The 11,686-nt window shown below is 44.4% G+C and overlaps 1 protein-coding gene across 2 annotated transcripts in view; it reads left to right on the top strand.

The window, feature by feature from the left end:
• Nucleotides 1–319: 319 nt before the first annotated feature.
• The window catches only part of TBC1D12 (TBC1 domain family member 12), a 46,387-nt gene continuing 35,020 nt past the window's right edge, over nucleotides 320–11,686 (top strand). For both annotated transcript variants that reach the window (XM_042790844.1, XM_042790843.1), the window contains exon 1: nucleotides 320–1,342. In XM_042790844.1, the coding sequence (XP_042646778.1) occupies nucleotides 507–1,342 (836 nt within the window). In that variant the 5' untranslated portion in view covers nucleotides 320–506. The remainder of the gene's footprint in view (nucleotides 1,343–11,686) is intronic.

Here is an 11,686-nt window from a genome sequence, read left to right as displayed (position 1 = left end):
GTTAGCTCGGCTCCAGGGGGGCGGGAGGCGGCTGCCGCCCGCCGGGCTGGGCTGGGCTCTCCCGCGGCAGCGGGGCGCGGCATGCCGGCAGAACGCGGTAGGTGCTGCGCGCGGCGAGCCTTTAGGAGGAATACGGTAGTGAGGGTGGGGTGGGTGAGAGGGGAGCTGCCTCCGAGGCACCTCTCTGGCGGGGAAGATCCTGTCTCGTTGGCATCTCTATGGTCCCGGATGTGGCGGCGCCGGGGCGGGCGGACGCGCTCTTCCTGCCCTGCCTCTCTATGGTGGCTTTCCGGGGGGAAGGGCCGCCGCCGGCGCCGCGCGCCTGCGTGAGCCGGGCCCGCCGCCCCCCCGCCGAGGCCGCTGTCCGCAGCGGGGAGCGGCGCCGGCTGCCAGCGCTCGCGGCGGAGGAACGCGCGCGTCCCGCCCCCCTCGGCCCCCGCCGCGCCGGGGGGGCCGCGCCCCCGCCCCGCTGCGCCGCTGGCATCCCCGGGGCTCGGCGGCGGCAAATGGTGGGGCCGGACGATGCCGGAGCTCCGGGCGCCGCAGCCGTGCTTCCCGCGGGCCGGCAGGAGGAGGCGGCGGCGGCGGAGGAGGAGGAGGAGGAGGAGGACGGGGAGCGGGATGGGAGCCGGGGCTTGAGCCGGAGGAGCGGCGGGCCGGGGCAGGAGCGGCTGCTGCAGCGGTACCTGGCGGCGCTCGGCCCCGCCGCGGCGGCGGGAGGGAAGCGCTGCCCGGAGAAGCCCGCCAACGGGGCCGCCTACGCCGTGGGCCCCCGCGGGAGGATGACCAACGGGGACGTCGGCTTCCTGCTGCTGCCGCCGCCGCCGCCGCCGGAGGAGCCGCTGTCGCCGCCCCCTCGGGCAGGACGGGATGAGCCGGGGTCGGGGGAGGAGGAAGCGAAACTGCAGAACGGGGGCTTCCTCCCCTGCCCGCCCGGCACAGGCGGCGGCCCCGCGGGAACCGCCTTGGAAGAGCCGCTCAGGAGCTGCCGGCTGCAGAGCGAGGTGGAGAGGCGCGGGGGGGCGGCGGCGACCGGCAGCCCCCCGCCGCCCCTCGGCCTGGGGGACGACGCCGGCAGCTGGGCGCAGGCCGCCCCCGGCGTGCGGACCCCCCGGGGCCGGGCGGAACCCCCCGCCCTGCCCCCGGCGCCTCTCGGTTTCACGGACGTGAACCTGAACTCCCGCAACACCTACGAGGTGAGCCGCCGCCGCAGCGCCCCGGAGCACCTGTCCCACGGAGGGACGGCGCCCGCGGCCCCGGCGCCGTCGCAGGAGCCGGCGGAGAGGGCCCGGCGGGCGGGCATCGCCGGCGCCGGCAGCAGCTTCGCCGAGTTCTTCACCAGGTAAAGGAGCGGGCGGCGGCGGGGCCGGTACCGGCTCCCCGGCCTTGAGCCTGGGGCAGGGCGTTCCCCGCGGGGAGCGGGGGGGCCCGGCGCGGCGGCGGGCAGGGTCTGCCGGGGCAGTTCGCGGGGGGCGGCGGGGTTGTTTGGGGGTCTTGCTGCTGGTCAGGTGATGAGCGATTCCAGCCCCGACGGGCTCTTCTGCCACCAAGCCAGTATTGCTACAGCAAGGAAGAGGCGTTGGGTTAGACGTGAGGGTAATGCGATAAAGGGACTCTGGCTGCTAGAAGCGGTGTGGACTTCAGACTGGAATTTGCTTCCTGTGCCGCAGCGTTTTACTGTCTGAATGAACACAGTGGTAGTCATTAAACTGCTTGGGGAATAAGGTGAAAACTGTTGGTATTGGAATCATCGTTAAAGTTGCAAAGGTTCATAAAGCTTTTGCTACCTGTTGACGGTGTAGGTACAGTTTACTTATTTATTCTAATGCGTGATGTGGAAAGCTTAAAGAACTAGGGTTTGTGCTCAAATTAATTAGGTTTCTGTTAAGTTTCCAGCACAAAACCAAAAACTTCAGGATATCCAGCTTCATAACCTGGGGACTGTATCATCAGTCACTCTAACATACTACACAGGAGATGGCTGCGTCTTGACTGTAATAGTTTGTAACATACTCTGTACTACTTGTGTTCAAACAAGGGAGTTTAATTTCCAAACTTCTAACAGTTTTTACTCTCCAAAACCCTGGGGTTATCATTACTGTGTGACAGTCACTCTGATAGCATAGTGGGTGTATTAAGTGTTTTGAGAAGACAGCATAAGATTAAATCTATTAACTGAAGAAGTGATATAGAAGAGGAGAGGTGTGATCTCAAAGCAGGATCCTAAATTGAGAAATAGGCTCCTTCTGCCAACCCTCATGAAAGGAGAGATGGACTCATGCCTGGGCATAAGGATAGTGGCAGTTGCAGGGTAAGTTTGATGCCTCCAATCTGTTTCAAGGATGGATTGAGAGATGTCCCTCTATTCCTGCTATTTCTTACCAGCATTCTTCCTTCCTATACCCTTTTTTTCTTGCATGGCATGTGGAGTGCAATACATTACCTTCCTTTTGCCACATTACTTGAACACTTTGACCAGTAACATTGGTACTTGTTACTTTTTGCCCCAGAGCAATACCTTAATGAAAATCTGGAGAATTTTCCTCATAGAAAAGAGTGAACTTGGTGTGTAGTAGAAGTTGTTGTCAATATACACTGACTTTTGCTGTTTTCAGTGAAGGCTTGGGTAGTACATGGAAAAAATTAATTGCTTCTATCCTGGCAAAAGCTGTAGTGGTGACACCTCAGTGAAAAAAAAGATTTGCCAGAAAGACAATTTCATAGTCTCTGACTGGCCCAGCTGGCTGTGCCTCTTGTACATTTGGCCTGGTGAGCAGTATTGGCCTCAGAGACTTCACCTTCAGCTCTGCTTATACATTCATAAAAGTCCCTTAGTTACAGTTGATTTCATCTGAGCAGCTGAAATGAGATCAACTAATAAAAAAACAGTTTTACTCATTTTTAAAAAATGAACCCAAACTTCTCTTTCTCAATAGATTTGTCTCTAAATACAGTACTGCTAGAGTTACTCGTCCTTATTGCTTAGAAAAGTGGTAATAAAACTTTATTGTCGTCATTTTTTTGAGTAGTTAGTTCTTGTCTTATGAACTATTTTGATACTTTAAAAGCTTAAACTTCTCACTTGTTTTTTTTAAACTGCTTAGGTTTAGTAGAAACTGACAGTTGTCATTGTACATGGATTTTTCTGTAGTTCTTAGAGAAACACCTTGGCCCTTAGTAATGAGGACTCAAATTGTATAAAAATTGTCCTGTGATTGAATGTTGGCAGCAACTATACTTCCTTGTGAAGCTTCTCAGCAGATGGTTGCTTGTATTTTTGAATGAGCAGAGAGCCAGAAATGATGTTGCTCCCCGAAGTTTAAGTTGTACTGGGTGGCAGTGTTCTATCAAAAGTACTTGCTAAGAGAGAACAACTCATTCATGTTTTGTCAGAATATGTACCTGGTTCCACCGTGTATGAGAAAAGGTACTGGATGTGCTAAACACAGGTAGTTCGGCAGCCTGGAGCATCTTACATACAATGTTTCACACTTGTAATGCTCTTTGTCTACTTTACAAGCTGTCTAAAATTTGGTACCTCCCATTGGTTTTTCTAATAGTCATAATTATATGGAAATTCTTTTAAAAGGTGAGCATTTCTTGCTGTTATTTAAAAACAGAGAAGTCAAGAGGGAAGTCCTGCTGCCTTCAGTGTGAAGGCTTCATTGTTTTAATTGCCCGGTCAGGCAAACTGTTTCGTCATGGCAGATCTGGGTTAGGAGGCTGCTGTTTCCAGCTGCTTGTTCCCAGCTCTTCAGTTATCAGACTGGCCTGCTTTGCAGTTCTTTGAAGTCATCCATGTTAATTATCTGTCTTCATTTCACTGAACCAGGGGAGAAACCACTGAGGTGAGGTAGGGGAAAAAGCAAGGAGCTATCAACAGCAGCATTTTGCTTGAGCTCTATGACAGGAAGAGTGGCTGTGCCCTTGAGATTGCTGGTAATAATTTGTGCTCAAACCATGACATAATTATTCTAAGATCCTGGGAAATTTGTATTTATGCCGAATTATTAAGCCTGTCAAATCAATGCTAACAACTTTTAACTGAAAAATAATCAGTTTTGCTGTCTTTGTTCTACCTTTTTGTTTTTCTCAGCATGTGAAGTGGGATGCCTGGGGTAAGTTAGAGGTACAAGGAGCAGAGTGCTGTGGCAAGGAAAATTGCAAGACTGGTCACTTGTCTCCACTGTGCTACTGTTATGGTCAGAGCATTAAATGGCTTCTTGAAAGTCACCTGTCACTGCTTCATACTCCTGCATATGATTCATAATAGTCATATGTAGGCACTGTTCATATGGTTTGTGGTCTTACGTAGCAGCTTACGCGTGTAATGCGCTCGTTCTTGGGTTGATCACTTTTGGGTAGCCCCAGTGGATTGCTGTTGGGTACAGAATGGTTCAGTGAGGAGGAATGTTGCATGGACAGTAGAATTAAAGCCATGATGATTACCTTGACTGCAGTATGCTTTATCCCCCAAAGCACCACACACTGAGCAGAACAGTAAACCAGAAAGGGCAAGCAGCAGTGAGTATTCCAGGACTGAGATAAAGCCATGGTGATTCTGAATCTCATTTAAAGATGAATTGTACTTTATAATTCTACATGTCCGTACCAGGCATCTTCTCAGCTTGTGTAGATATTGTTTCTTTCTGAATTGTGTATTTACTAGATAAATTTAGGTATCTGGTAGTTGGCAAAGTTTCTCATTCCTGGATTTAAAGCATACTGTTGACAGCAGCAATGATAATTACATTGTTGCAGTAAAGCACCGTTTTTCCAAATACTTGTTTTTCAGAATTAATCTAATGAGTTTTCCTGATAAAATTTCAAGGAGGTTAATTCATAACTGTCACTTCTCGTAGGTCTTTAGGATGTCCTGTGAGCGACAGGTATAGGGGGTTGTAAGCATGTATATGGTAGTTGGCACACAAGCTTATAAAAACTGTCTTTAGTATCATTCTTCTTTATTCACCCAGAACAGTTATCCAGAAGTTTTGAAAAATCTTCACTCAGGGAGATGATGGGAAGTTGAAGGGAGTCGGTATATCTAGGAACAAAGAAGTAAGAAATCATTGAACCCACATCTTTTTCTCCCTCCTTGTAAACACAGTTCTGTGGTTCAGTAAGTAGGTAGTTCTTCAAAAAGCTGCTAATCTTGCTCTTACAAATGTCCTTGACAAAGACTGTGGAGGGTTACTTCCCTGAGTATTGTTACTTGTGTACATAGCAATGTCTCTAGAGCTGCAGTTTGTATTTCAATTTATTACTAAGTAGCACTTTCAGCTCATTGAGCTATGTAGGCATATTCCTGGTCTACAGTTGCATCTTGTGAATGTTTAGTACCAAAATCAATGTTTTTCTTTGCATACAGAGCTTTCCCGTTTCATAAATCAGCATGAAACTTCAGGGGATGTACTGTGCATCTATGGGGAAGAAATCTGTTTTGTGGGGGTTTTGACAAAAATGAGAGTCAAGCGGGAATGAGCTTTCCTAGTTGCAATAGAACTTCTAAACCTTCTGTCTGTATAAATACCAAAGAAGAAATTGATGGGGGCACTTCACAATGCTTAATTTATATTCCTGTATTGCCTGTGCCTATATCTTGGTCATTTCTTGCTGACATCCTGAAAGACTTGTATTTGTATTTGATTTTGGGGTTGGGGGTTTTTTTCCTGTCCAGAGAAAAACCCCAATGGTTCAGGGTGCCTCTAACAGGTTAAGGAAATATACTGGCAATATATTAGAAAGAAGAGCTATGGGAATAGAACAAAGCTTCCCTCCAGAAATTGTGAGGACACCCTTCACCCTTCTGTCTTTCAGACCTATTTTTTTGCTTTCTCTAAGTAATCTGGTAACTTAAGTGAACAAGCAGATACTTATAGTTGATTTGAATTAAATCTGACTGGAGAAGTAGGCAAGAGCCTACCAAATGACAGCAGCCTTGTTTTTATTAGTGAATCAATTCCAAGCAGCTCACAAAAAATGGGCAAGTCCTCAAGGTCTACAGGCTGAAAATGCCTGTTCGAGAAAGTTTCATTCCCAGGCCTCATGATGTATGGGTTTTAAAGAGTCTTGTGTTTCTGAAAAACATTAAGAATGGGTGTTTCACTGTATGTAAGGTGCTGTGCACCCATGTTATCATTTTGGCTAGGTTTTCTCTTGAGTAGCAAACCAGGTGTGCAAGTGATTTATCAGCAATTGTATGCTGATTTAACTCTGGATAGGTATCAGATTGCTCTATTTCTCCAGCTTCTGTCTGCAGCCCATCTTCCCCCCTCACCCCAAAAGCTGACCAAGTAGATGTCTCTTCTAAGATCTTAAAGCCATATGTATAATCTTTATCCATTTAAACTACCCAAGGTATTATTAGCAGTTTCTCTGCTCTCCTTGGTAGACAGTGTAATATTCTGCGTTGGTACAGGTATTTGCACTGAGAGTTTTATAATCCTAATGAGATTTTTCCTGGAGATAGTTCTCCTTAAACTAATGCTGTAGCTTTCTGGGCATTTTGTGAGTGATTTTTTCAATTCAAACAACTGAAATTGCTGTTTAGTATGCAACAAACTATTGGAGTTGTAGCTTTTTTTTTTTGCTAAGGGGTGTTTTACAGAGGCATTTAAACTTCAATCCGAAAGTATCTGCTTCCCCCTTCATTTTGCAGAAGGCCTTTTTCATTCCTTGGTCTCTTCTACTTATTTTGTGTCACAGATTTTTCTTACAGACTCAATATATTGAGAATACTGTTACAAAGTGAATTTGACCTCTCTTCTGAATAGGCTATGACTAAAAAGAGAATGTTTTACATGGAAAACAACAGCCGAAGGAGGTCACTTTAATCACAGCTGGCGTCTAAGAAAATGATAGTTTTATGCTTTTGCTCTTGTGGCTGTTCAGTTATTCATTAGGCTATTTTGTCTTAATTGTTTAAGAATAAAAAAGGAGTTTAAGGTTTTTAGTCACATTTCATTCACATGGTTGCAAAACCTGTTATTTCTCTCTTTGGTTTCTGATAACTGCTGAGATATTAATGATATAAAGCCTGTCCTTTTTTTATTCCTTATTGGTCCTGTTTGTTGTTCAGCTAGGAATGGACTAGGTTTGTTATACTGAATGGTAGGCGTTGCTTTAAGTGTCTCAGCCTCAGACAGTGCTGTGCTTCTCAGCCTGTTCATCATTGTTTTCAAAGGAAGTGAAGTTTAGGCAGTTACTGCCTGATCCCTAATACTGCAGCCTGTTAGCCAGATTCAGTCAAATTCGTCTGAGATTGAGAAGAGTAAAATATAAAAATCCTACAGGTTTTTGAATGATGGCTGAGCATAAAGAGAGCCTGCAAAAGACAGACTCTGCTAATTTGGCTCTGTTCTTGCAGAAACCATTCAGCTGTGCAAACCTTCTGCAGAGCATGTTGCTTGTGGCCTGGCATTGGGGTAGCACTGTAAGAGGTGGATGGATGTTGTGTGGGTGAACTTAAGACTTCAGGCAGTAGAAAACTAGTTTTGATGGTCATAGATGAGTTTATTCTTCCAGAACTTGAGTGCCAAATGCTCAGAGTGGTGATCTTGTAAATTCTATTTCTCCTGACTAAAAATAATACCTGTAGCCCACAGAAGGAAGCTCTTTGCCGTTTTTCTCCATCCTTCTCCAAGGTACTCCTTTATTAAGTAGAAACCATGTTCAGTTTCCGTTGTTATATTGGGAACTTTTATTTAATGTGCTCTCATGTAAGTGAAAGAGTCTTTCTTGATCAGGTAGTATAATAAAAGCTGCCTTGTTGGCTCCCCTTACCTAGGGCACTTGTCTTGATCTAAACAAACTTCCTGAAGGACAGCTATATGAATAGGCAAACTAAGTGATTATCTAGAAGTAAAGGAGAAAAGACACCAGAGATGGAGAGAGCAACAAAACATCTATACCCTGTCTGCCTCTGGAGCCACAAAAACGCAGGCTTGCTGCTGCTGCCACCACCTCTGTCACTGAGGTCTGGTTTGATGTGCCAAGGAAGATGCTATGGGAGAAGGGTGATTGTACTTCACACGCCTTACTCATGCTCCAAGAACGGCAGAGTTGTTGATGCCAGGTCCTCTGCTTTCTGTAGCAGGGGAAGCTTGGCCCTGACCAGGTCTCAGACCCCTCAAAGCTCTGTTCTGTCTGTACTGCTTCAGTTGCCTAATGCATCCATTAATGTAGGTTCCTGTCTGTCTTTCTGCTGGGCAGTAATGAAGCTGTATGCTGGATGCCAGAATGCTTTAAAATAAGAAACAAATCATGAACTACCAAAGGTATTTGGGCAGTTGGTTCCTATGAAATGGGAAGCAGCGGAGATTACAGAGCACAAAATATCTCTAGTTTGGGCAGCTGAGGGAACTGGGGCTGTTTAGCCTGGAGAAAAGGGGGCCGGGGGAGACCTTATTGCTCTCTAGAGTTACCTGAAAGGAGGTTGTAGTGAGATGGGTGTTGGTCTCTTTTTCCCAGGTAACAAGTGATAGGACCGTGAGGAAATGGCCTCAAGTTGCACCAGGGGAGGTTTAGGTTGGATATTAGGAAAAAATTCTTCACTGAAAGCACTGGAACAGGCTGCCCAAGGAAGTGGTTGAGTCACCATCCCTGGAGGTGTTTGAAAAATGTGCAATGTGGCGCCTGGGGACATGGTTTAGTGGTGGACTTGGCAGCATTAGATTTACGGTTGGACTCCATGATCTTAAGGGTCTTTTCCAAGCTATGTGATTCTGGCTTTCTGTTGTAAACTTCAGGCATTTTGCAAGTTGCTTGCTGATCCTTAAATTATGTAGGCAGCTGAGTGGTAGATTGGGAAATACCTTCCTCACTTTTAAAAAGCCATCAGGCAAAGCTGAAAGGAATCAGACTCTTAGATATTAATATCAGCTGTCAGATCAAAAATGGATTCTTGTGTTTTGTAGTATTTCTGCAATTTATTACTGAAGCAGTGACATAAAATATATTGTGAATTGCTAACCACAGCAGAAACCTGATACACTGAGTGGCTACAGAAGTAGTACTTTGTAGTACTACATTACACAACCAAGTAGTCAACAGGCACTCTGTCTGGGACCAGAAGGGAAAAATATTGAGTCTTAACAAGGCTGGTTGGAGTAGTGAGCATCGCCAACTCTTGGGATTGGGACAGTCTTCAAAATAAAACTCTTCTCTGTTTTTAAGCTTAGAGTTCACAGACTTGTAGGCTGTCTTGACAGCTGGAAATCTCTCACCTTTGTCTTGAAAATGTATATCGTATACGATATCTGAACTATAGATATAGTGACTGCCCTGATAAAGCTGGTGGTTTTGCCTTAACTCAAAGTGAGTCACTATGAGAACAGTTTTAGGTAGTTTGCTTTATTACCTTGTACTTTTGTGAGAGATCTTGGTGAGGTGATTGAAGAATTTGCCATTGTCAGGAAACAAAGGGAATGTCTTCCCTGCTTCTGGTACTTATTTGATCCTCTGTGAGCTGCTGCATCTCATTAAGCTGGGGAGTGCAAAAATGTGGATGTTTTTCTGTGGGATTAGTGGGTTGAGTTGACTTGCAAGGTCTGGAGTCTCAGAAACAATGCAACAGAAGGGAGTGTAGGACATTACTGGTGCAAGGAAGAGAAGCGGGCTTCTGCTTAGTGGGGCTGAAACAGTTTGGCCATTATGTGCCTGTGCGGAAGAAAGGGGTCTTACTCCTCTAGCACTGTTTTGCTTAGGGTATGCTGCTGGTTAACCAGCTGTGGCTTTGCTGGAGTAGAAATAGCAGAGTATCTGTAGTCATCTGGTAGGAATTCTTCACATCTTGCAGCCGGGATCTAGGATTTTGATTGAGATTCTGTGGACAAGTGACATTTGGCTATTACAGAAGATTGACTATAGTGTTCTATGTAGTGTCAAAATAGCTGCCCAACTGCCTGAATAAATATGAAGACGATAGAATAGTTTGACAAAGAGCTCTGTTTTGCTAGTTCACTCTGAAAAGTAAAGGTGAGACCACACTGATTATTTTCCTTGACTCTTTCTGTGGTTGAACATTTTGAAATTTAACCATGTCTGTTACCTTGCATATGTGTCTGCTTGTTTACATATGTTTTTGAATGCTTGAGCCTGTTTGTAAAGCAGACCTGTGCAACAGCTCTTTAAGAGTATAATGTAGACTGTTAAAATACTGTTTACTAGTAAGTGTTCTGTAATATTACTAAACACTTGCAACTCTTAAAACTTCCCAAGTGTTTGTATAGCTATAGTAAAACTGTTTTGCCAGCAGAGTTTGTAAAGCCACTTTGGGACTGGTATCAACTAGGAGCTTGAGCAATAGGGTTGATCTAATTTAGTTTCTTCAGTGCAGTTCCACAATAGATCTGTTAATCTTTGTGTCCTCACTATGAGGCCAGAAATCTCCTTCTTCACTATCCCTCAATCCTTAGCAGCTACTTTTTGTCAGTTCATTAGATTTCAGGTATAACTAATTGTAGCTGAGGCTTTAGTTGACCTATCAATGCAAATGTCATAGTTTCATTAAAAAAAAAAAAAAAAAAAAAACCCAAAACAAACCAAAACTGCAAGTTTGGTCTTGCTGAAGATGTATGTTCTTTGGTTGGGATTTTTTGGTTTTCTTATTTTAATTTGGCGGGGGATGAGGGGGAAACAGAAAAACTTGCTTGCATAGCACTGAAGACTGTAGTTTTAGAGTTTTACAGATGCAAACAGTGAATTTCCTTTGGAGAGGGTGGTTTGGGATATTTTTGGGGTTATCTTGGTGTGGAGAGAAAGAAGAGATCTTTGTACTGCCAGAAGGTGCTAAAACTAGAAACATCCTGAAATAGATCTGTGTTTGAGGGTAACAAAATTTAAAGAGAAACTGGTGTCTAGCTTCTCCTTGTAGCAAGGTGGTAGAAAATGTGAACTGTGAAGTTGGGTCACCTCTCCTCCAGCACAGAGCAGAATTTTGAAACTTGTGCTCAGAGCAACTGTATAAATGTGTTGAATCAAAATGGGCTGACATTATTCTAAGTGATTGAAACTAAAAATGCAGAATGTGTAATAAATTCTAAATTTATTACTGTTTTGTTCTAAATCTCCAAGTTAAGAATTTTAAACTAAGCCTAAAAACACTTGCATATTAACTTAAAAATTAAGGTTGAAATGTTGAGTGTAAAGAATGAGTTGAAAAGTATATTTGTAAAGTAGGGGATATTTGCTCTTAATATTTTTGTTCCTGTCACTTTTCCAGCCATCACTAATAATGTGAGAGAACACTTATGAGCATGTGAAAGTGAGTAAATAGCTCCTGCACAATGTCATATAATTAAATTCTAAAATAATGAGGAAGCAGTGACACCCTATCCATTGATCTAAGAAATGATTACTGTGTGGACTCTGAACATACTTTGTAACTTTTTGGACACCTTTAAAATCAATTCCTACAAATTTTGTACTGTATATAAACAGTTTTAAATATAAAAATAGAATCCTGCTTCTGTTGCTCTGCAAGTTTTGTAAGTGGCTGACCAAAAAGATTTTATTTCCTTTTAATGATTCATTATTTATGCTTAGAGTTCAGTTATGTTTGTTTCTGTATGTAAATTATTGAAAAGTCTTTTTTAAAGCAGAGAAGCTAATTGTATAAAAACAAGCCATGTTTTTTCTGCTGTTAATTCCAGATTGTTTCACATAAGACCTTAACAGAATGGAC

The sequence above is a fragment of the Tyto alba genome, unplaced genomic scaffold, assembly GCF_018691265.1.
Source record: "Tyto alba isolate M040663 unplaced genomic scaffold, T.alba_DEE_v4.0 Super-Scaffold_1, whole genome shotgun sequence".
Classification (NCBI taxonomy): domain Eukaryota; kingdom Metazoa; phylum Chordata; class Aves; order Strigiformes; family Tytonidae; genus Tyto; species Tyto alba.
Note: the sequence above shows the minus strand (reverse complement) of the source record. Positions and strands in the feature narration are given on the sequence as shown.